We start from the raw sequence: 25518 nt of genomic DNA, 5'->3' as shown, positions 1-25518 counted from the left end.
CTGGGTTGTTCTCACAGCGCCATCTTGAGTCCCACCTAATATTTTGTATTTTTAGTAGAGACAGTTTCACCATGTTGGCCAGGCTGGTCTTGAACTCATGACCTTGTGATCCACCTTCCTCAGCCTTCCAAAGTGCTGGGATTACAGGCCTGAGCTACTGTGCCTGGCCGCACAGCTAATTTTTTGAAATTATTATTTGTAGAGACAAGATCTCCTTATGTTGCACGGGCTGGTGATGAATTTGGCTTAAGCAGTCCTCCCTCCTCAGTGTTCCAAACTGCTGGGAATACGGGCTTGAGCCACTGTACTGGCCAGTGATTTTTTGCATATTTTAAACTAACGTCAACCTGGCATGGTGGTCCATGCTTGTAATCCCAGCACTTCGGGAGGCTAAGGTGGGTGGATTACTTGAGGCTAGGAATTTGAGAGCAGTCTGGCCAACCTAGTTTTGATAAAGTACATCTCTACTAAAAATACAAAAATTAGCTGGGCATGGTGGTGCGTGCCTGTTATCCTGGCTAGTTGGGAGGCTGAGGCACAGGAGGTGGAGGCTGCAGTATGCCAAGATTGTGTCATTGCACTCCAGCCTGGGTGGCATTGCAAGATTTTGTCTCAAACAAACCAACCAACCAACCTACCTACCTGAAAGCTAAAGCGATCTTGATATTATTGGACTGTTTTTCACTTGGTCAACAAAACAATTCAATTTAGTTTACCAAGTTAGAATGAAGGCATTCAATTTCAGATTTAAAAAGTACATTATGAAAAGTCGATAGCAAAGTTTATTTTATGTTTTTATTATCCTTTGTATAATAAATTAGCTTAAGCAGCAGGTTGAAGACAGAAAACTGAGGAGATAGTAGATGGAGGTTACTAGGATATTGGAGCACTTAGTTTTATGATATACTTGGTGGATACAGTCACTGTTAGCTACGTGATGATGATGATGATGATGATTTTGCCATTTAAAATATTGAATTAGCACAGTGTGATATTTGGCATCATAGTAGCAGGTATTTCTGTTTATATTCTTATCTGTAAAATGAGAGGGATTAAATTGTTAAACTCACTCTAGTTTGTAAATCTTTTGATAATATGATTAAAATTTGGACTTGTAATGGAAGGTTTCATTTGTGTCTTCAGTAGGTACTGATGCTTTTACCCTCTTTTCTGTATGTTCTTGAGGGGTTAAGAAAATAAAAGATAATTATCCAGGAGCATGGACACCTTGACTTCTTCACCTAGGTGATCTCTCTAGACTCTGGTGGGCTCTCCTTAACTTAAATTTAAAATTTTTTGAACAGATACTATATTCACATGCTTTAGAATTCTAAAATATAAAATGACACATTGTTAATGTTTCCCTTTCACCCCTATCTCTGCCTATCTAGTTCCCCTCCTAGGCAGCAACTAGTGTTATCAGTTTCTTATGTGTGTTTTTTTCTTCCTTTCCTCTCCTTTCCCCTTACCTTTCCCCTTTCCCCTTGTTCTTCTTTCTTTCCCATTAGGAGCATGGTACTTCTATTTTCCCCCTGAAAGACAGAGAAGTGAAGAAAGAGAAGTATTGCTACCTCTTCCACGATTGAGACAAAAAAGGATATTCAGGAATTTATGCATTTGATTGTAAACATCTTTTGTTTTATTTTGAGATGGAGTCTTACTCTGTTGCCCAGGCTGGAGTGCAGTGGTGTGATCTCAGCTCACTGCAATTTCTGCCTCCCAGTTTCAAACGATTCTCCTGCCTCAGCCTCCTGAGCAGCTGGGATTACAGGCGTGTGCCAACATGCCCAACTAATTTTTGTATTTTCAGTAGAGACGTGGTTTTACCTCAGCCTCCCAAAATGCCAGGATTACAGGTGTGAGCCACTGAACGCAGCTCGTCTCTTCTTTTTTACTGACAAATGTGTATCTCCAGTCTAGACTTCTCCTTTGAGTTCTAGATTTTGTATTCGTCTTTACTTGGAATCTCAGAGTTATTTTAAAATTAACTTGTCCAACATGGAGCTAATATTTTCTGCCTCCTCCCCTTTCACCTGGCCACCCATTCTTTTCAATTGCATCGTTAACTATCTAGTTGCTCAAGCCACAATTAATGAGATCATTCTTTGTCTCACCACTTCTTACTCCCCATACACATATAATTCGCAAGTTATTTTGAACCAGTCTACTTCTGTTTCTTCTGCCACCACATTGAGACTGACCAATTTTAATTATATTTTTTCCTGGGAATACTGCACCAGACTCGTAACTGGTCTCTCTATGTCCCCCTTCAATCCATTCTCTATATGAGAACAAGAATGATCTTAAAATATAATTTGTATCATGCCACTTTCCTGCTATAGTAAAATAAAATATGCATATCTTCCACATAACAGATGGGAAAACAAAGTGGAATAATAAAAATAGTCGATCTAGAAGAAGGTAAGGAAGATGAACAAAAGGAATATATAACAGGCAGGACAAATAGAAAACACAAAAAGGGCCTGGGCCAACAGTGGCTCATGCCTGTAATCCCAGCATTTTGGGAGGCTGAGGTGGGTGGATCACTTGAGGTCAGGAGTTCGAGACCAGCATGGCCAATATGGTGAAACCCCATCTCTACTAAAATACAGAAATTTGCTGGGTATGGTGGTGCGCACCTGTAATCCCAGCTACTCGGGAGGCTGAGGCAGGAGAATTGCTTGAACTTGGGAGGCAGAGGTTGCAGTGAGCTGAGATCGCGCCAGCCTGGGTGACACAGTGAAACTCCGTCTCAAAAAAAAAAAAAAAGCACAGAAAGCATGGTAGGTTTAGATCGTGATATATCAGTAAGTATATGTGAAACTGGATTAAATGCTTCAGTTCAGTTAAAAGACAAATATTGTCTTACTGTAGGATAAAAACAACCACCTGCATGCAGTTGGAGACATATCCAAAACATCAGGATGCAAAAAAGTTGAAGAGGATTGAAAAGTATATTTTATGCAAATACAAATTCAAAAAAGGTATAATAATGTTAATATCCTAATAGGTTTCAAAACAGAAAACATTATCTGAGACAAAGGTGCATGTCTCATAATGAATAATGTTTCAGTGAACCAAGAATATATGAAGATTTTAAGTTTGATTGTACTTGATGACATGGTTTCAAAATATATCAAGCAAAAATTGCTAGAATTACAAGAAGACATCCACAATTATAGTGGGAGATTTTTAACATTCCTTTCTTTGTAACCCAACAAGCCAACAACAAATCAATAAGGATATAAAAGATAGGAACAACACCATTAAAATGGATCTAGTAGATTTATGTGAAATGCTGAACTCAACAACTACAGAATAAAAAGTTTTTTTCAAGGATATGTACAGCACTTACAAAAATTGGTCAGACTTGACCATAAAGCAAATCTCAACACATTTCAGAGGACTGAAATCACACTGCCCATTCTCTGATCACAATGCAAATAAGCTAGACATTATTTAAAAAGGTAGATATATTAGGAAAAAGGCTGAAATATCAATCATCAAATCTATTTTAAGAAATTAGAAGAACAGGCTGTGTGCAGTGGCTCATGCCTGTCATCCTAGCACTTTGGGAGGTCGAGGTAGGCGGATCATGAGGTCAGGAGTTCAAGACCAGCTTGGCCAATATGGTGAAACCCAGTCTCTACTAAAAATACAAAAATGAACTGGTCATGGTGTTGCGCACTTGTAGTTTCAGTTACTTGGGAGGCTGAGGCAGAAGGATTGCTTGAACCCGGGAGCAGAGGGTGCATTGAGCTGAGATCATTCCACTGTACTCCAGAGGGGGCAACAGAGCAAAACTCCATCTCAAAAAAAAAAAAAAGAAATTAGAACTATTTTAAGTTGCTTAATTTCCCAATTTGAGTTTTTTGTTTTTTGTTTGTTTTTTTTTTTGAGATGGAGTTTTGCTCTTATTGGCAGGTACGATCTCAGCTCACTGCAACCATTGCCTACTGGGTTCAAGCTATTCTCCTGTCTCAGTCTCCCATGTAGCTGGGATTTTAGGCATGCACCACCACACCTGGCTAATTTTGTATTTTTAGTAGAGACAGGGTTTCTTCTCCATGTTTGTCAGGCGGGTCTTGAGCTCCCTACCTCAGGTAATCTGCCAACCTCAGGTGATCCACTGGCCTCAGCCTCCCAAAGTGCTGGGATTATAGGCGTGAGCCATGTGCCTGGCCCCCAATTTAAGTTTATTTTACCTAAACAAAATAGAAGTAATAAAAGAGCAGGAATGATTGAATTAGAAAAACAAACAGAGCGACAAAGCTAACACTTTGTTCTTTGAAAAGATTAATAAAATTAATAGGTCAGGCACAGTGACTCGTGCCTGTAATCTCAATTTTTTTTTTAAATGAGAAATATATTTTTAAAAGTTTTTAAAATTTATTTATTATACTTTAAGTTCTGGGGTACATGTGCAGATCATGCAGGTTTATTACATAGGTAATCACATTCCATGGTGGTGGGTTGCTGCATCTATTGCCCCATCACCCACATTAGGTATTTCTCCTAATGTTGTCCCTCCCCAATCCCCACACCCCCTGCTAGTCCTCCCCTAGACCCCGAACCCCCAGGCCCTGGTGATGTCCCCCTCCCTGTGTCTCTGTGTTCTCATTGTTCAACACCCACGTATGAGTGAGAACATGCGGCATTTGTGAGGCCAAGGTGGGAGGATTGCTTGAGCCCAGGAGTTTGAGACCAGCTTGGGCAACATAGTGAGACATCTCTACTGAAAAATAAAAAAAATTAGGTGTGGTGGTCATGATCCTGCGATTCACTACTTGGGAGGCTGAGATGGGAGGATCACTTGAGCCTGGAAGGTTGAGGCTGCAGTGAGCCATGATTTTGCCACTGTATTCCAGCCTGGGTGACATAGTAAGACCCTGTTTGAAAATAATGAACAGACTGATAAAGAGAAAAGGAAGGCACAAATAACAATTATCAGGAATAAGAAGTGGTACATCAGTATAAAATCAGATGTCATAGTACATCATTTGTGGATATTGTGAACAAATTTTATGCCAATAAATGAAAATAGATAAGCAATACTAGAAAAATTTAGTTTGTCAAAATGCACATAAAAAGGAATTAGAAGGCTGGTTGCAGTGGCTCATGCCTGTAATCCCAGCACTTTGGGAAGCCAAGGTGGGTGGATCACTTACTTGAAGCCAGGAATTCAAGACCAGCCTGGGCAACGTGGTGAAACCCCGTCTCTACTAAAAATCCAAAAATCAGCCTGACGTGGTGACAGGCGCCTGTCAGCCACTTGGGAGGCTGAGCAGGAGAATCGCTTGAACCGGGGAGGCAGAGGTTGCAGTGAGCCGAGATCGTGCCACTGCAGTCCAGCCTGGGCGACAAGAGCGAGACTCCATCTCAAGAAAAAAAAAAAAAAAAAGAATGATATCTCAAAGTAAAGCTTCGGCTTGGCATAGTTGGTGTTGACCTTTTGTTTCTAGCTCCATAACAAGTTTGCTTTTTTTTTAATTTTTATTTTCTGGACAGAGTCTCACTTTGTTGCCTCGGCTGGAGTGCAATGCCGCTATCTGGGCTCACTGCAACCTCCGCCCCCCGGAATCAAGTGATTCTTCTACTTCAGCCTCCCAAGTAGCTGGATTACAGGTGTGCACTACCACACCCGGCTATTTTTAGTAGAGACAGGGTTTTGCCATGTTGGCCAGGCTGGTCTGGAGCTTCTGGCCTCAAGTGATCTGTTCACCTCATCTTCCCAAAGTATGGTGATTGTAGGCTTGAGCCACCGCACCCGGCCAAGTTTGTTTGCTTTTTAGGATTACTTTTTGATCTTGGTAAATTATCATCGAATGTGAATGCGAACTTAGAAAATTTGGTTCAATATTTTGAAAAGAAGAAAGAGGACCTTCTATGAAAAGAAGAGGACCTTCCTCTGAAAAGAAGGAAAAGAACTTGCTCATGTTGATTTTTTTTAACCTTCTATTATGATGAAGATTGAGGGCACTGAATAGTGTGTGAATCTGACCCACAGATGGCTCCTAATCTATCAGTGAGTGTATAATCTATCAGTGTTTAAAATTGTTCTTAAGGGCCGGGCGCAGTGGTTCATGCCTGTAATTCCAGCACTTTGGGAGGCTGAGGCAGGCAGATCACCTGAAGTCAGGAGTTTGAGACCAGCCTGTCCAACATGATGAAACCTGTCTCTACTAACAATATAAAAAATAGCCGGGAGTAGTGGCACTCTCCTATAATCCCAGCTACTCAGGAGTCTGAAGCAGGAGAACCACTTGAACCCAGGAAGCAGAGGTTGCAGTGAGCTGAGATCAGTCACTGCACTCCAGCCTGGGCAACAGAATGTGACTCTGTCACCAGAAAAAAAAAAAAAAAAAATTGTTCTTAAGCATTTTTATTTTATTTGAACTGAACATATTAGTTAGTAGGGAAAATTGTGCTTTACTGAGAGTTTTAATACAGAAAATTCACTTGAGTGTCTCTAACTGTATACCCCCTTGAGGAAAATTGAAAAATTACAGACATAGAGTTGTTTATGAGGAAAGGGGGTGTTTCTTTAATGTCTTCATGATACAGGTATGTAATCTCAGCATGGGAGGAGAGGGAAATCAGTTTTACTAAATTCATATATAAAAATACCTACAATGAAATAATATACTCTTCTTCATTGCATATTTCATATTAAAGTACTAAGAACTAATGGAAATTAGAACACTTCAGTTCATATTTCTGAGATAAATAATGTTACTTATATCTCCAAATCTGTCTTGTTTTTTGTCCCTAGTTAAGATCAAGAGATTTTCTGTAATTCAGGGTTTGGTTTTGTTTTGGTTTTGGTAAAATTACAGAGATGACTTTATTTTATTTATTTATTAATTTTGAGACAGAGTTTCACTCTTGTCTCCCAGGCTGGAGAGCAATGACATGATCTCGGTTCACTGCAAACCTCTGTCTCCCATGTTCAAGTAATTCTCCTGCCTTAGCCTCTCGAGTAGCTGGGAGTACAGGAGAATGCCACCACAACTGGCTAATTTTTGTATTTTTAGTAGAGATGCGATTTTACCATGTTGGCGAGACTGGTCTTGAACTCCTGATCTCAGGTGATCTGGCTGCCTTGGCCTCCTAAAGTGCTGGAATTACAGACGTGAGCCACTGCACCCAACCATGGAGATGACTTTAATGTAAATTTATTTGTGTTCTTTTATACATTTTGCTCAAAATAGTATTTTGCTGACTTTGTCAAAAATTCCCATTCCATTCTGCCTTTATTGAGCAAAATTGTGTGTGTGTGTGTATCATGGCGGATCTCTTGTCAAGCTAAGAGATTGGAGTATATCACAAACACATCTCTGAGATAAAGTAGTTAAGTTTATTTCATCCTGCATATGATCCCTTGATAATGTTTAGCTCATTATTTTGGTTAGAATTGTTGATGTGATTACTTCACTTCTGTAAAATTGCTACTATGTGAAATTTAGCAAATTTTATTTACTTTTTATTTTCAAATATTACTGTTGGTTTAACTTTTAGACCGTTAAGTGTGGCTTAGGGTATCATTTTGAAATTTAAATTAGTCATTCTATAACATCAGCTATAGGATGTAGTCCAGACTTCATAGCATAGCTTTCAAGTCTTTGTCTTTTGCTCATCTTTCCAATTTCATTCTGTACAGTTTTCTATAATTTCTTCACCACCACTAATGATAACTTTTTGTTTGTTTCCCAAATATAAATTGTTTCTGTACTTGAGTGTGATTTGGATAACTTAAAAAAATCTATCTGGAGTGCTGATGTGTAGCTTTTGTTCACCTACAGATTTCTAACAAATTCTTTAAGACTAATTTCAGTGTGGTCCATTCTTCAATATTTAACTCTCTGCAAAGTTATGAGATCTCTACATTCCACCGTCATGCTATACTCCCTTCTATTTAATAAATAATAATTATTTATTTTCATATTTGTCTCTAACAAAAGACTTCTGAACAACTTGAAGACTGGAATTGGGTTTTATTGATTTTTGTCCCCAAGGGTGACTAGGTATTTAAATTGTTTGCTAAATGAACAAAGAATAATGTGAAAGAGAAATGAGCAGCAAAAGGAATCTGTGAAATCTGTTCAAAAAAGAAATCTCAAAATGGATATCCTTTTTTTGGAGGGGTTGGGGAGTACATTGTACTTAGAAACCATGGTATCTTCTGACTTTAAATTTGCTGTATAAGCAATATTATTTTGCAGTCATATTATTTTTGCTTAAAATCTGCCAGTGAAATTTCTGAAGGAACTGAACCCACTTTTAAGTAAATGTTCTTATATTTTTATACCTTCTAATTAATTTATTTTATTTCTTTTTAGGAAATACTCCTTTACACCTTGCTGTGATGTTAGGAAATAAAGGTTAGTAAATATTTTCTTTTTAATGTTTAACTTCAATTATGTGTAGTCAATTTAAAATTTTTAAGATGTTTTGTCTTCTGAGTTATTAAAAACTCAAAATTGATTATTTTGTTAATTGAACTTATAATTTAGTATATTGAAATTAGTAAATATTTCTTGTTTTCTATAGCCCACACCCCCCCCTACTTTTTTTTTGTTGGTGGCATGGTGGAGGCAGCTGGTGTTGGATGAACCAGATTTGGGACAACTGAAGAAAGTTGCACTGTGACCTCCTCCAAGCTGAAAGCCAAAAAGCTCTGTAGTCCTTTTTAAAAAGTGTTGGTGGAAATCCTGTACTAACCATTATGTCTTTTGAAACTATATTTTTTTCCCCTTACTTATTTTATCAAGCAAGAATTTATAATTTTAGAAGACTTATTTCCAAATATTAAGATTTATTATACTTTTCATATTAGTTTTATATGATTTAAAATATATAATATTTTATATACTTAAAGTCATAAGTTAAACCTTTTGTATGGTAGATAATTGTAAAAACTTAATACTTGTTTATTAAATATTTATTAAGGTATTTGTTCTTTAATTTAAAAAAACTTACAGGCAGGTGATTTAAAAGATGTCTACTCTACTTAGGTTATTCCTAAGTGCAGTAAAACTTTATTTAGATCCCCAGTTGTTTTGGAAAGTGAGGATTTTAGATAGCTAAATAGCATTCTTTGAGTACTAGATTTTTATATTTTTAATGTGTTTGATAAAATTTTTAAACGAAATATATTTCCGTGTTTTTAAACAGGCTAATGAACTTCTGCTACCTTTTTTTTTAATGATCTAGAAGTATCATTATGAATATCTCTTGTTGTTATATGATATAATGTATCTGTCAGTGTAAACATTTGAAAGTATACTGACCCAGGGATACTGCTAGAACTTGTTTTTATTTTATTTTGAGACATGATCTTGCTCTTCTCCCCTGGCTGAAGTGCAATGATGCAATCATGGGTCACTGCAGTCTTGAACTCCTGAGCTCCAGTGATCCTCCTGCCTCAGCCTTCAGGTGGCTGGGACTATAGGCACATGCCACCATGCCCAGCTAATTTTTTTTTGTATTTTTAATAGAGATGGGGTTTCACCATGTTGACCAGGATGGTCTCGAGCTCTTGACCTAGTGATCCACCTGCCTCAGCCTCCCAAAGTGCTGGGATTATAGGCGTGAGCCACCGCGCCCAGCCTAATTTTTTTATTTTTAGTAGAGACAGGTTTTTGCCATGTCTCTCATCTTTCTATCTCTTATGATGTATCTGTAGTTCTTTATATCTGCAATATTCTCCTTTTTCATAATTGCCTGTTTCTGTTACTGAAATTGAACAGAGCTAAAATAACTCTTTTAGGATCCTAAGTTTTAATGACTTTCCGGTTTCAGCATTCACCACTAGATTGGTTTCTTAGGTTCCCAAATTTCTGAGCAAAAAGTTTGATTGATTGGTCCAGTTCATCTCAAGCCAAGCCGCAAGTGATGGGTGATGGCAGACTTGTGAATTATCTGTCTTTAGGATGGGTATTTGCTTCTGTGAAATTAGCTTTAGCTAGACGGACTTGGGTGAGATTTTGGGGTAGGAGAGGGAATCAGGAATACAGAGGAAGTATGTTTAGTTTAACAGGAATATGGATAGGGCAGGCCATGATTGACATCTGTAGCAACCTTGGTGAAAATATGTCAGATACAGTCAGTTGAATTAGATCAATAAAAACTTATGCTTTTTTTGAAAGAACGTTGGATTAGAACTTTAGAAAATAACTGGAATTTATTGATTATTTACAATATATCAAATGCTTTTCCTAGTACTTTACACATATTTACTCATTTAACTCTTAAAACAACCATATGAGTGAAGTACTATTATTAATCCCCATTTTAAGGAAGAAAAACATTAGCCCCAAAACTTGCCCAGCGTAAAGTAGCTGAGTTTCAATTTCAACATGGAGTGCCAGGCTCTAAAATCTGTATTTATGGTGTATTGTTTTGCCCTCTTTTTCACTGAGAACCATTCGGAAAGGATATGGTCTATATCAAAGTTGGCCAACATGCAGCTTGCCAAATCTGATTGCTATTCTAGAATCCTTCCTAATTTAGCTCTTTAGTAGTTAATACGGATTTACCAGAATTTGAATGTGAAATGAAGCCTATCTGCCATCTCTGGTTTAGGGTTCTAATTTTAGTTTATTTTTCCACTCAAATATATTCTGACAGAGGGTGTTCTAATTTTAGATAGATGTACTATTAGGCTTCATCATAGGTTTATATCAGCCTGTTTTAGAATGTATTTCAGCCAGGCATGATGGCTAATGTCTGTAATCCCAGCACTTTGGGAGACTGAGGTGGGCAGATCACTTGAGGTCAGGAGTTTGAGACCAGCCTGGGCACCATGGTGAAACCCCATCTCTACTAAAAATACAAAAATTAGCTGGGCACGGTGACACATGTCTGTAATCCCGGCTACTTGGAAGGCTGAGAAAGGAAAATCACTTGAACCAAGAGGTGGAGGTTGCAGTGAGCCGAGATCGTACCATAGCACTGCAGCCTGGACGACAAAGCAAGACTTTGTTTCAACAACAACAACAACAAATTAAAATGTATTTCATAAAACATTAGTTTCTTTGCATCCCTTAAGTATAGAAGAAAAGCCACATTAGTTTCATGGGATATTGATAGCTATTTAGAAGAAAATAAAGAGTTTCCAGATCAAATCGATTTGAAAAATACTTGGTAAATACAAGTTAAAAAGTTTTCTTCATTGCAGAACTTGTTAGAAATTTGATATGCTAATATGCATTATAATGTTTCACGTTGGGGCATGTGTTGGTCATAGTGGTCAGAGTTCCCCATAGTTATTTGATGTTTGCTCTTTTTCACGAGTATCTTGACAGCCTAGAATTCTGTGGGATGTATTTTGGGAAACACTTGGTTTGATGATTCAGGATCTGCAAATAATGTTGGTATTTGTTGTTTCTGAATCCTTTTCAAATAGAACAGACACAACTGATAACATACTGATCCATTTACATTTTTCCAGTCGTGCATTCTTTTTTTCCTTCTTTATATGGGTGTGTGTGTGTGTGTGTGTGTGTGTGTGTAATTCTCTTTTTAAAATAAACCAAACAAACTTGAAAGTCTGTTTATATTTTTGATATTTGGTTGCACAAGAGTGAGACTGGAATGTGTAATGGAAAATAAAACATGTACTTTATGCTTAGTATTCTTTTTTTTGAGTTGGAGTCTTGCTCTGTCACCCAGGCTGGAGTGCAATGGCGTGATCTTGACTCACTGCACCCTCCACCACCCAAGTTCAAGTGATTCTCCTACCTCAGCCTCCCTAGTAGTAGCTGGGATTACAGGCATGTGTTACCACACCTGGCTAATTTTTGTATTGTTAGTAGAACCAAGGTTTCACCATGTTGGCCAGGCTGGTCTTGAACTCCTAACCTCAAGCGATTCACCTGCCTAAGCCTCCCAAAGTGCTGTGATTATAAGTGTGAGCCACTGCTTCTGGCCTACTTAGTGTTCTATACATTGCTTTCACCTTATATCCTTGTTCGGCCTAGATAATCTATTCTCTTTTATCTTCTCCTTTTAAGATACACGGTACCTTTAGTGATTCATTGTTGAAGGGCACTTTCTGTTTGTGTACTTGTCTGTAAACACAACAAAATTTCCCAGGACATTCAAATAATATTTCAATTGAGGTAAAGAGAATCTTTTACTCTGCTACATGCTTCCCTTCTCTTACTCATCTTAACCTACTGAATAATGTTAGTTTTTCACCACAGAAGACTGACTTTTTCTGAATTTCTGAGTCCATTGACTAATATTAGTCTATGGACATGGGAGGTTTTTGAATTATGGATTTGGATGGGAATGAAGAATAATCTACTTAAGGAAGGTTTCAGGAATTTTTACAAGAAATATAGAAAAACTAATCTTTAATTCTCATCCTTTTGGTTGAAAACATCAGAGAAAGGTCTTTCAAACCAGTTGCTGCCACTTTTAATTTATTTTCAGTCTTTTTTGGATCTGCAATTTTTTTATTTTTCCCTAAAATAACTTTAGAATTAATATGGTATCTCACTTTAATAACAATAACTTCAGATACTCTGTTATTTTCAACTATCCTATTTTTTCTCATTCATTCTTTCTATATTTGATCACCTTTATAGTTCTTGCTTATCAATGTGATTTCTTTTTTTTTTTTTTTTTTTGGTTTGTTTGATTTTTGAGACAGATCTCCCTCTGTCACCTAGGCTAGAGTGAAGTGGCATGATCTCAGCTTATTGCAACCTCTACCTCCCGGGTTCAAGCAATTCTTCCTCCTCAGCCTCCCGAGTAGCTGGGATTATAGGCGAATGCAACCACAGCTAATTTTTAGCATGCCTAGCTAATTTCATTATTTTTTATTTTTATTTATTTATTTATTTTTTGAGGCGGAGTTTCGCTCGTTACCCAGGCTGGAGTGCAATGGCGCGATCTCGGCTCACCGCAACCTCTGCCTCCTGGGTTCGGGCAATTCTCCTGCCTCAGCCTCCCGAGTAGCTGGGACTACAGGCACGCGCCACCATGCCCAGCTAATTTTTCGTATTTTTAGTAGAGATGGGGTTTCACCATGTTGACCAGGATGGTCTCGATCTCTTGACCTCGTGATCCATTCGCCTCAGCCTCCCAAAGTGCTGGGATTACAGGTTTGACCCACTGCACCCAGCCTAATTTTTTTATTTTTAATAGAGACAGGGTTTTGCCATGTTGGCCAGGCTAGTCTCAAACTCCTTACCTCAGGTGATCTGCCCACCTTGACCTCCCAAAGTGCTAGGATTACAGGCCTGAACTGCTGTGCCCAGCCTTAATGTGTGATTTTTATTTCTCATAATTTGCATTTGTCTACAATCCTCAAGTCTTGACTTCTTCCTGGCATATTTATGCATTCTTTAAGTACCAAGTTGTTAACTACCTTCTTTTCTTATTATGCATTGTTAACATTACGGAGAAAAGACATTTGAATGATCGAGTTCTTTTTTTTTAAGAATATGTCAAAGGTTATTAGCATATCTATGATTATCTGATTTTTTTGTTAGTTGCTAATCTCTACTTTAGTTGAGTTGTGACTAGTGAGTGAAGGGCACCTGTTCTGCCTGGTCTGTAGCATATCAGAAACATTGTTGATATGTCTAGCATAATATATAAATCTTATATGAACCCTATGGTATTGCTTTAGATATTGTTGTGCAGCCCTCTTTTTAATATTTTTACATTTTTCTTTTTTTTTTTTTTTTTTGAGATGGAGTCTCGATCTGTTGCCCAGGCTGGAGTGCAGTGGTGTGGTCTCAGTTCACTACAACATCTGCCTCAAGCGATTCTCCTGCCTCTGCCTCCTGAGTAGCTGGTGGTGCCTATAGGAGTGCACCACCATGCCTGGCTAATTTTTGTATTTTTAGTGGAGACTGGGGTATCACCATGTTGGTCAGGCTGGTCTCGATATCCTGGCTTTGTGATTTGCCTGCCTCACCTTCCAAAGTACTGGGATTACAGGCGTGAGCCACCGCACCTGGTCCATTTTTTTCTTTAATGATATTTTGGTTAGTAATCCAGGCTTGTTGAAGTAATTGAAATAATACAATACATAGATATATAAAAGCATCATCTCTCTACTTTTTTTTCCCTGATGTAGTTAACATTTACAGCTTCATGGATGTCCTTTGATATCATACTCTTTACTTACAACACAGAGACTTCGTTTGTTTTCATGGAAGTAGAATCACTACAGATAGTACTTTGCCACATTTTTCTTTTCTTTCAACAGTTTACCATGAAATAGCCCTAGAAGTTTGTAGGTATCTTACATATTTACATTCCCCTATACATGTATACACACAAACATATTTATAAATGATTTTTTGGGAGATAGGTCCATTTGTTTTTTTTTTTTTTTAAAGATTTTCTTTTTATCTTGGCTATCATCCCCTCTTCGTATTAACCCTCTTCCCAATAAACATGGTAACACATGTTAAAACCTGCTGGATATTCTTACATACTTTTCTCTATGCTTATTATTATATAGAAATATTTGTGCATGTGTCTAAACACACATACTCATGTATGTAGTTTTTTACTCATTCCATTAATTTATTTATTTGTTTGTTTATTTATGTATTTATTTTTTGAGTCATGGTCTCACTCTGTTGCCCAGACTGGAATGTAATGACACGATCTCAGCTCACTGCAACCTCTGCCTCCAGGGTTCAAATGATTCTCCTGCCTCAGTCTCCTGAGTAGCTGGGATTGGAGGTGTGTGCCACCACACCTGGCTACTTTCTGTATTTTTAGTAGAGAGAGGGTTTTGCCATGTTGGCCAAGCTGGTCTTGAACTCCCGACCTCAGGTCATCTGCTCACTTCAGCCTCCCAAAGTGCTGGGATTACAGGTATGAGCCACTGCACCCAGGTTTACTCATTCCTTTTTAAACAATGCAATAATTATATACTGTATTGAACAGATAAATTATATCAGTTAACAGTACACTGTGAAAATTCCTTTAAGCCTGTTGAGATGGCTCTAATTGATTGCTTTCTTTGATTGATTTAATTTCTTTATCTTTCTCAACATTTTGTTATGAAGAATTTTAAATATATCCCCACAATTGAAAGATTGTCACTGAAACAAACACTGAAATACTTTCCACAGACTCAATAATTGTTAACATTGTGTCATATTTTAATTTGTATGTTTTATATATATTTTTTGTTGTTGTCGTTGTTGTTTGTTTGTTTTATTTGTTTGTTTTTTTGAGCCTGAGTATCACTCAGTGGCATAATCTCGGCTTACTGCAACCTCTGCCTTCTGGGTTCAACCAGTTCTCCTGCCTCAGCTTCCATAGTAGCTGGGTGTACAGGCCAGTGACAACACACCTGGCTAATTTTTTTGTGTTTTAGTAGAGACAGGTTTCACCATGTTGGCCAAGTTGGTCTCAAACTCCTGACCTCAGGTGATCCACCCGTCTTGGCCTCCAAAAGTGTTGGGAGTACAGACGTGAGCCACTGTGCCTGACCTGTATGTTATATATATTATTTTTGTTACACCATTTGAAAACTAGATATAGATATCATGACGTTTTACCCCCAAATACTTGCATGCACCTCTAAGAATATGATATTCTCCTTCATAACCATATTATCATTATCATACCAAGGAAATTAATGAGGCTGTTAAAATATCATCTGATAAGCTAATGCATATTGAGATTTCTCTAGTTGTTCCCAGAATGTCATTTGTAGGTTTTTTTATATTGAAACATGACCCAGTTGAGGGTCACTCATTGTATTTGGTTATTGTGTCTCGTAATCTAGAGCAATTTGCTCACCTTTTCCCTACCTTTGTGCCCAACTGTTTTAAAAGTCTTGACTAGTTAACTTGCAGAATGTCCTTACTCTCAGATTTGCCTGATCATTTTCTCTCCGTGTTTCTTAACCTGGTCTTTATCCTTTGTTTTTTCTGTGAATTGAAAATTAGCTATAGAGGCTTTATTAGATTCAGGTTAAACATTTCTGGATAGAATAATTCATAGGTGATATTAGGAACTTTGTCACATTGGAAACACAAATTCAGATAATTTCATTATTATTTGCTGATAAGTTAGATCATTTATTTAGTGATAATCTTCAAATATATCCATTGTAAATGAACATTTTTCTGTTTGTGATTAGTAAATATTTTTGGGACAATACTTTGGTTCCATGTGAATATCCTATTGCCAGCATAAAGCCTTTTACCTAGTGGCTTTAGCATTCAATAAAGACCCTTGCCTAAATCAGTTACTATGTGGGGTATTATGTTAAATTTTCTAATTTTATCATTTTTTTCTATGTTTATTAGGTAACATTGCATTATTCTGTAAATTAGAACTTATTGCCTTCCCTTTTATTTCTTGATGTTGTTATGGGCTTATCAGGATTTTTTTCCAGTATGTTAAAACTAGTTAGCCATTATTCTTTTTGATGCGAAATTTCCCACATTTGGCTAACCATTAAAGCTGTCTTCTCTGTGCTTTTGATATGATTCTATTTTTTTTTAAATGATAGTATATTATTACTGTAATGTAAATGCAACATATCTATTATTACCCTACTTTGGACATTCACTTTGTTTCCAATATAATTGCCATGCAAACAATACTAAAATAAACATCTATGTACATATATTCTTATATACTGTTACTGGATTTAAACATTTCCATGAAATTTCTGTATTTATTTTACATGATTGTAATAAAGCTCCTCACTAGTGTAGTTGTTTCTTGTATCACTAGGAATAGTACTAAAGTAGTGCCATTTGTTCTCCACCTTAGCCAACCCACATTACACTGTCTTAACGCCCTTATTTCTTTCAAAGCAATACCTTATTTAGTACCTGGTATTTAGAAATGGCATATAATGAACATTTGGTAAATACTTGCCGAATTATTGATTGAATGAATGGATGGCTGGCTGTCTTACCTAAATTTCCCGTGGGCCTCAGTTTTAACTTTTTTCCTGTTAATCGAACTTTTTCTTTTTAGTTTTAAGAAAGTTTTCTCAACCTATAGAAAGTCTATACCTTAGATTTATTTTTTTTTTAGAAGGAAAGAAAGAAAAAAAAAGGAGTGAAGGAGAGGAAGAAAGAGGAAGAAAAAGAGGGGACTTCTTTTGATTATTTGGAAAACTATCTAGATTTGTCCTTGTATCATAAGCCGAGTTTTGCCCTTTTTTGAATATTTGTCCAAACTATAAGAATTAAAAAATTTGAAAACTAAGTATTTATTGGAAACATTACTGACTCTTTTTGAAAACATCTTTTTTTCTGAAATAATGAACTCCTACTTGACATTATGGACATACAAATCCTCCGCCTCTTTTGGATCTTAATAGCTGTTAGATACTTGGATGTAAATCACTCTTGAAGTTCTTGGGTTGTCTTTTAGAGTATGAAAACATTAAAAAAATGCTCTCGGGGACAATTATTAGGGAACATGATACTTTTTTTTTTCAGAGTCTTGCTCTGTCGCCAGACACCAGGCTGGAGGGCAGTAGAGCGATTTCCGCTCACTGCAACCTCCGCCTGTTCAAGCAATTCTCCTGCCTCAGCCTCCCGAGTAGCTGGGACTACAGGCATGTGCCACCACGCCCAGATAATTTTTGTGTTTTTTTAGTAGAGACGGGGTTTCACCATGTTGGCCAGGATGGTCTGGATCGTGATCTGCCAGCCTCGGCCTCCTAAAGTGCTGGGATTACAGGCGAGCCACCGCGCCCAGCTGGAACATGATACTTTCTTTGCAGAGAGATCCAATTTATTTTTAGGTAGTAGAATGGATACTTTTTGAATCCAGAAATCTGAAATTACCTGGTTTAGATACATAGGAATTTTTCGGATTATATAATTCTACATGGTACAGTGTTTATTTCATCTGTTTATATTAATTTGGTATATTAAACTTTTATATATTTATATTTAAAGATTCTAAAAATTACATGATGTTTGATATTATCACTACTTTATATTGCAGAATGTGCCCATTTACTTTTGGCTCACAATGCTCCAGTCAAGGTGAAAAATGCTCAGGGATGGAGCCCTCTGGCGGAAGCCATCAGCTATGGAGATAGACAGATGAGTAAGCAATATGAATTACTGTTGTCGAATATATTCTAAAAATATGAAGTGATGCATTTGAAATATTCTTAATTCACTGTAACTTTCCATAATATGAACCTTTGCAGTTATCCATAAACTTACATATGAATAATTCATGACTTGGGAACTTGAACATTTAGTGGTACACAGAAAGAATTGAGGAATCATGTTTAAAATTACGGTTTTTTTTTTCTTTTGCAGCATTCTACCTTATTGATGTTTTTTTGATTTTTTACTCATCCATAATACAGACCTTTTTTTAAAAAGAAATTCATACCTGACAGTCCTTTCTAGCAACTGCTTTATTATTTAGGCCATTATTGGAACTGAAAATAACCATAGTGTTAAATAGCTAACTGCTTTAGTTGGCAGGTATAGATTTTTCTGGAAGCAAGGAATAAGACTGTCTCTATTCTGTTTTAGTCTTTAAAAGAGTATTTCTAAAACATATCATACTCTTTTTGATAATATACTGAATATTCAATTATTCTATTCTCCCTTCTACTGATAATTTTTTTTCTACTGCACATAGAGATCTTATTTTTGTCAAGTACATTTCAATAGTAGAAAATTTTACAAAGCTTAATCTGGATGAATGGGAATATTATCTTGGTGATAGTATTATCTTTATAGTTTTAGGCCGAAAATGAACAATTAAATCTAACTTTGTGAAAGGAAATTAAAAATATTGGCAGTTTTGTTAAAGAAATGTATAATATGGAACTCTCTTAGGATGTTACACAGATTGTCTTATTTTGATGCTATGTTTTGGGCTCTTCTGGGCAGTTTCTTAAGATTTATCAGCACTTTGGGAGGCCAAGACGGGCGGACCACCTGAGGTCAAGAGTTTACGACCAGCCTGGCCAACATGGTGAAACCCCATCTCTACTAAAAGTACAAAAAAAATAGCTGGGCATGGTGGTGGGTACCTGTAATCTCAGCTGTGTGCCTCAGCCTCCCCAAATGCTGAAATTACAGCCATGAGCCACTGCACCTGGCCTCAAGGATTCTTTTTATTCAGAATCAGCATTTACTGGTCCTTACTATAAAGCATGTGTGTGTGTTAAGATGTGGAGAATAAAAGACCTGGTCTCTACTGTTTAAGAATTCATAATTATTGGGAAGGCCAATAAACAGAATTTTCATGGAAAATTAGTTACAGGATATTTAGCAATCAATTTAAAGGTAAAAGATTAAGGCTCATATATTTGAGGTCTGTTCTTAAAGTGATTTTCTTATGTAGAGTGATATCTTAGCCATTATAAATAATATCCCATTGTCCATTATTATGTAATTATATAACCATAATTGCTTAGTGCTTATATTTTTATTACTTCTCATCACAAGAAACAAATACTTAACTGCTAACTTAAAGGATAATTAATTGAATAACCCTCATTTAGAATATTGTAGGGAACCAGCCCTATGTCACCCATGGGTATCCCATGTTCGGTGGCAACAAAGGAAGGAGAAAAAGACAGATTAAGAGAGATAGTGGGACCACGGGGCCATCACTCCTTTCTTTGGAGGACACAGTGAAGGCCAAGAACTCTGATCATCCACACTATTTATTGTTTACAATCACTTTGATCTACTGGGTAGGGGTGGAGTAATGGTGGGGAGAGAGTGATGGTGGAGTGAATCAGTGAGCCGGAACTGAATCAGTGAACCAGAACTGGTGTGTCATTCTAAGAATTGATAACAGTGGCAGTTTGGGAGTTTCACAAAACAAGAACATATTTCGCTTATTATCTATGTACAGTTGATGGAACATGGGCCTTACAAGGAGCCTACAAGTCTGGCTACGTCACAGTGCTACGAAGGGGTTTTACATCCTTGAGCACAACGTTTATGGTAACAGAGCCTAGTTCTCCCTGCACCATAACATGAGTCATGGAGAGGCCTTCCTCCTCAGAGGCCTCCTGCGGCCTTCCGCAGTTTGTTGTTCCTTGTTTATATGTTACTCATAATCAATGTGTGTAGACACTCTTAAATCCTTTCTCCTTTGCTGCTTTTCACAACAGAATATTAGAAATATTAAAATAAATGAACATATATTCAATAAATGTTGAACATACGTCTGTCCTTTTTTGTTTTTGTTTTTGAGACTGGGTGGAAGTGATTCTCATGCCTCAGTTTCCCAGGTAGCTGAGACTACAGGCACACGCTACTGCGCCTGGCCAATTTTTGTATTTTTACTAGAGATGGGCTTTCACCATGTTGGCCAGGCTGGTCTCAAACTCCTGACCTTAGGTGATCTACCTGCCTCAGACTCCCAAAATGCTCGGGTTACAGATGTGAGCCACCATGACTGGCTATGTCTGTACTTTGAAATTATTTTAAGTACTATGATTTTAGTTTTTGATTATTTGGCTTGTGTTACATTAACATTTTCTGAGCTTAGAAAATTATGTTTTTTGAAAAATCTAAGATGATCTAATATTATTAATTACTGGCAAAAACTTTGTGGCCTATTTGTCCATTGTTTCTGATTTCAGATAATTTTTCTAACATTCTTGAACCACAAAATAGACAATGCAAACTACTTATCAGAGACTTTTTAGAATTATTTCACTAATTAATAACAAAATTTCAAGATTATATTGCTTTTCTGCCTTATAATGGTTACGTGGTAAACACTGATCAGCCCAGACCAGTATGAGATGGAGATATGGATAAAAAGGCTTTTTCCCCACAATTTATCCCTCACCCATAGTCCCTAGCTTTCCCTGATCTAGACAGCTCTGTTCTCTTTGTGCACTCTTCAGAAGTTGCTCACAGTTTGTGCCGATTTATGTCGTGGTACACTTATAATAGTTTGGGGATTCTATCAGCCTTTGTCTTATTTTGTGGCACATCAAAGGTTAATCTGGAGGGAGAGACAGCAATTTGTGTTGGTTTGCAGTCTTATATTGAACTGGAACTCTTCATTTAGCCTTCAATTTTATATTTCCTTTTGAGAGAAGACTTTCCTCAACTTTGGGAGGCCGGCCAGGCAGATTGCTTGAGCCTGGGATTTCAAGACCAGCCTGGGAAACATAGAAGGACCCCAAAACTACAAAAAGTACAGAATTAGCTAGTGTGGTGGTGTGTGCTTGTAGTCCCAGCTACTTGGGAGCCTGAGTTGGGAGGATTGATTGAACCTGGGAGGCAGAGGTAGCGGTGAGCTGAGATCACACCACTGCACTCTAACCTGGGTGACAGAGTGAGACCCTGTCTTAAAAAAAATAAAGTATTATAGTAGGACTTTTATTTATCACAACTCTTCTGAGTTTTCAAAACTTTATAATGTTTTTTCTTATAAGAAAATGACATTCGTTGTAGAAAATTAGGAAATTATAGGGGGAAAAAAAGAAAATATCACTCAAAGATAACCACTGTAGTTTCACATGCAGTGGGGCATACCTGTAATCCTAGCACTTTGGGAGGGTGAGACAGGTGGGTCTTTTGAGCCCAGGAATTCAAGAAGAGCCTGAGCAACATGGCAAAAACCTGTCTCTACAAAAAATATGAAAATTAGCCAGGTATTGTGGTATGCGCCTGTGGTCCCAGCTACTTGGGAGCTGAGATGGGAGGATCCACTCGAACCTGGGAGATTGAGGCTGTGGTGAGCTGACATTGTGCCACTGCACTCCAGCCTGGAGCCTGGGACAGAGTGAGACCCTGTCTCAAAAAGCAAATAAACAAAACAAACAAAAAAAAAAACAACCACTGTTAATATTTTGTTATATTTTATTTTCTCTAAATAAAACTTTTTACAACTTTCTGTTCTGAGGACAAAGACCAACATTTTTAACTTTGTTTATAAGGTCCAGTATGATAGCATCATCTTTGTCTCCTTCCTCATCTTGTTCTTTCCATCTGGCTTTCTATGTGTCAGCTCTGCTGGCTTTTTGGTTTCTCATGCTCTTCATACTTGTGTATCTTCCTCTTTTTGTCACAGCTCCTTGATTCTTGAGCTCTCAGCTCAAGTACAAGGAAGTTTTCTCTACCCATATACTATGTCAGTACTCTGCCCATTCCCATTAGGCAGAGTGTATGAGGGCAGGAATTGTCTATTTCTAATTGCCATCTAGTAGTGTTCTAAATACCTACTAGATGTGTCAGAAACATAGGATGTGTCATTAAGTTTGACATTGAGGAACTCATCCTATGTTATGGAGAGAAACCAGTGAATATTCTACATCATTCTGAAGTATTTACAAAGTCCTAGGGGAAACAGATGAGTGGGAAAGTCATTCAGGTTTTAGCAAGGTGTTTGGTTATTAAAGGTGGTTCAAAGGATTTTAGGAGTTAAAAAGGTGGGAAAAGACATTCTAGTGTGTGAGAGTGGAATGTGTATAAAGCATGGAAATGTAAAAAACAAGTCATAGATTAGGGAACATTATGTTTTTGGCTTCTTTTTTTTTTTTTGAGACAGTTTTACTCTTGTTGCTCAGGCTTGAGTGCAGTGGCATAATCTTGGCTCATTGCAGCCTCCGCCTCCTGGTTTAAGCGATTCTCCTGCCTCAGCCTCCCGAGTAGCTAGGATTACAGGCGCCCGCCACCACACCCAGCTAATTTTTTGCATTTTTAGTAGAGACAGAGTTTCACTATGTTGGCCAGGCTGGTCTTAACTCCTGATCTTAGGCGGTCCACTCACCTCGGCCTCCCAAAGTGCTGGGATTACATGTATGAGCCACTGCGCTCGGCCCTATATTTGGCTTCTTAATGATACATGGCAAAGATGGATGAAGGGGCAAAGACCAATGTTGAGAGATGAAGTTGTAATGATAAAGGGACCATACTGATATCAGCTTTATGTGCTAGTCAATATTTTAATTTCAATTTCCAGTCCTGCAAAACCCCAGAAAACATCAAAGCAGGGATTGATATTATTAGATAAGCAAAAAGACTTTCTAATTAATACAGTGGAGTCAGGGAGGCAAGGGATATTTAGAAAAAGCATTTTTGGAACAAATGAGATAAGCTGGACTTAAAGACATAGTGTGTTTAGAGAATTAAGGGATTAGAAAGTAATTAAAAGAAAGATTAAAGATTTAACAGAATGGATGATCTCTTGGATATGGGTAATGATAGAATGATTCAGAGTAACTCCAAGGTCTGTGTTATGGATTGATGGTGATTTCATTAATTAATTGATATATAGACTATAGGAGCAAGAGCAGTATGGTCTTTAATTTGTATTAGATTTATAGGGTTTGAATTATCTGTAGTATATCAAGTAGAATTATCCAAGTAGGAAGCAGGAAATGGATTGGAGCTTAGAAGGAAGTGGAGGGCAAAAGATACAGATTTAAGTAATACTTGGAGTAGTAGAGCATAGTTCCAAATGCTTTAAGTCAAACTGTAAACTTAAGTGGGAGAAGGAGGAATGAGAAAGTAAAATTAGTTGTGCTTTATGGACTTTTATATGTGAGTCTTTGTATGAATTCTGTTATCACCTAAATCCTCTAAAACTAATTTTATCTTCATTATTAATCAATGTTAGTAAAATTCTTACAATATGAGAGTACAAATTCTGATCCCTAAAAAGGGCACTGATAATTTTGTGTAATTGCTTTCTGGATGTTTGTGCATCCATAAGAAGTTTGAGTTGATGCTGTTTTTCAATATGAAGTCTTATATAGAAAAGGGATCTCATTGCCTATATTTTATACTATGCTATGTATAGTAGTTGCCATTACCTTTACAATAATGTTTGGTCATTATTTACTGGATGCTTTCAGTCAGTTATTATGTTTAGTTAATAAAATTATATTAGGACGATTAAAAAAATATACGGCCTCTGCTTTTTATTTAAAGACCCTTTTTATCTAGTAATTGAATTCTTTCCATTCTCTACATTCAATAGAGGTCCATTTCAATCTGAAGGCAAGGTAAATTGAATAAGATTTATTAAGGTACTTGAGCTTATAGTGGAAAACAATGACCATTAAAAAGAATGGTACTACATTTGGGTAATATAACTTTGATATTAAAGTTAAATTATAACAAACAGGAAGATTTGTCAGATTCATACAAATTTGAATCTTTAAATGATTATCTAAATCATCGATTCTCAGACTTTTTGGATTTTAAAGACCAGACAAAAAAATTTTACGGGGATTGATAGGAATCTAACTTTTTCATTTTAGACTATCAGAACTTTATAAAAAAGATAACTACTGTCTTTTGTTATCCACATTTTATTTTTAAAAAAGATATTTGAAACCAAAAGTAGGAATAAGAATCTTTAAATAATTTATTAAGAAAAAACTTAGGGCCGGGCGCCATGGCTAACGCCTGTAATCCCAGCACTTTGGGAGGCCGAGGTGGGTGAATCACAAGGTCAAGAGATCTAAACCATCCTGGCCAACATGATGAAACCCCCTCTCTACTACAAAATACAAAAATTAGCTGGGCGTGATGGCACACACCTGTAGTCCCAGCTACTTGGGAGGCTGAGGCAGGAGAATCACTTGAACCTGGGAGGTGGAGGTTGCAGTTCGCCGAGATCGGGCCACTGTACTCTAGCCTGGTGCCTGGTGACAAAGCAAGACTCTGTCTCAAAGAAAAAAGAAAAAACTCATTCTAATTCACTCTTTTTCTCATTTTGCTGCATACCATTGGAAACTCAAACAACTGGGCAGAGAAAATGTAGATTTGTATTTGGGAACTAGTGATTTCAGGTCACCGAGGTAGTAAATGGTAGAACTGAAACTAGGTCCTGTGTTTCCTGATTTCTGTGTCTCAGTTTTTATTATTTTGAGAGATCTTCAATAATTTAAACATCGTTCTTTGATTTTTGGCTTTTTAAAGTGTATTGGAATTTAGTTAGACCTGTGGTTAAAAATAAGAATGGCTCCTACTATTTTTATATCCTTCCCTAGATTTTTTCTAATTTTGGGCCTATGTGGACAAAAAAAAATCTGGTCCAAGGTTTCACTACCTTTTTTTATTCGCCTTCTGCTTCTGTGTTCCACATGGAACTTGAAGTGTTTTATAAGAATGCATACTGTGAAGTAATAAAAATAATTTACTGATTTTTAAAAAGCCCTCAGAAGACATATGTATATGTATGTATATGAAATATGTTAGAACCAGGAGGAAATTAACATGTATTGATGTATATGTTTCCTCCCAGTGCACATTTTTTCATGTTCCTGTTTTTTTCCTATGCTTATTTCATTCAAGTCTAATATTTTTTTTATTTTGGTAAATGTTATACATTAATTAATTGATTTTTGACAGTGAATTTTACATCTTCATTCTAATAGATAAAAATTATATTTAGCTAATTGTAGGCACAGTATCTTGCTCTGTCCATCAGGCTGGAGTGCAGTGGCATGGTCATAGCTCACTGCAGCTTCAAACTCTTGGGCTCAACCACTCCTCCTGCCTTAGCATCCCATGTAGCTAGGACTACAGGTACACACCATCAAGCCCTAGC

At 37.0% G+C, this 25518-nt stretch overlaps 1 protein-coding gene across 4 annotated transcripts in view; it reads left to right on the top strand.

Moving 5' to 3' along the window:
- Nucleotides 1-25518, top strand: part of ANKRD13C (ankyrin repeat domain 13C) — a 105937-nt gene that overhangs the window by 19343 nt on the left and 61076 nt on the right. For all 4 annotated transcript variants that reach the window (XM_078332235.1, XM_035251874.3, XM_009001475.4 and 1 more), the window contains exons 2-3: nucleotides 8340-8381; nucleotides 17962-18066. In XM_078332235.1, coding sequence (XP_078188361.1) covers nucleotides 8340-8381; nucleotides 17962-18066 — 147 coding nt within the window. The remainder of the gene's footprint in view (nucleotides 1-8339; nucleotides 8382-17961; nucleotides 18067-25518) is intronic.

The sequence above is a fragment of the Callithrix jacchus genome, chromosome 7 (genome assembly GCF_049354715.1).
Source record: "Callithrix jacchus isolate 240 chromosome 7, calJac240_pri, whole genome shotgun sequence".
Taxonomy (NCBI): Eukaryota; Metazoa; Chordata; class Mammalia; order Primates; family Cebidae; genus Callithrix; species Callithrix jacchus.
This window is presented reverse-complemented; position numbering and strand designations above follow the sequence as displayed.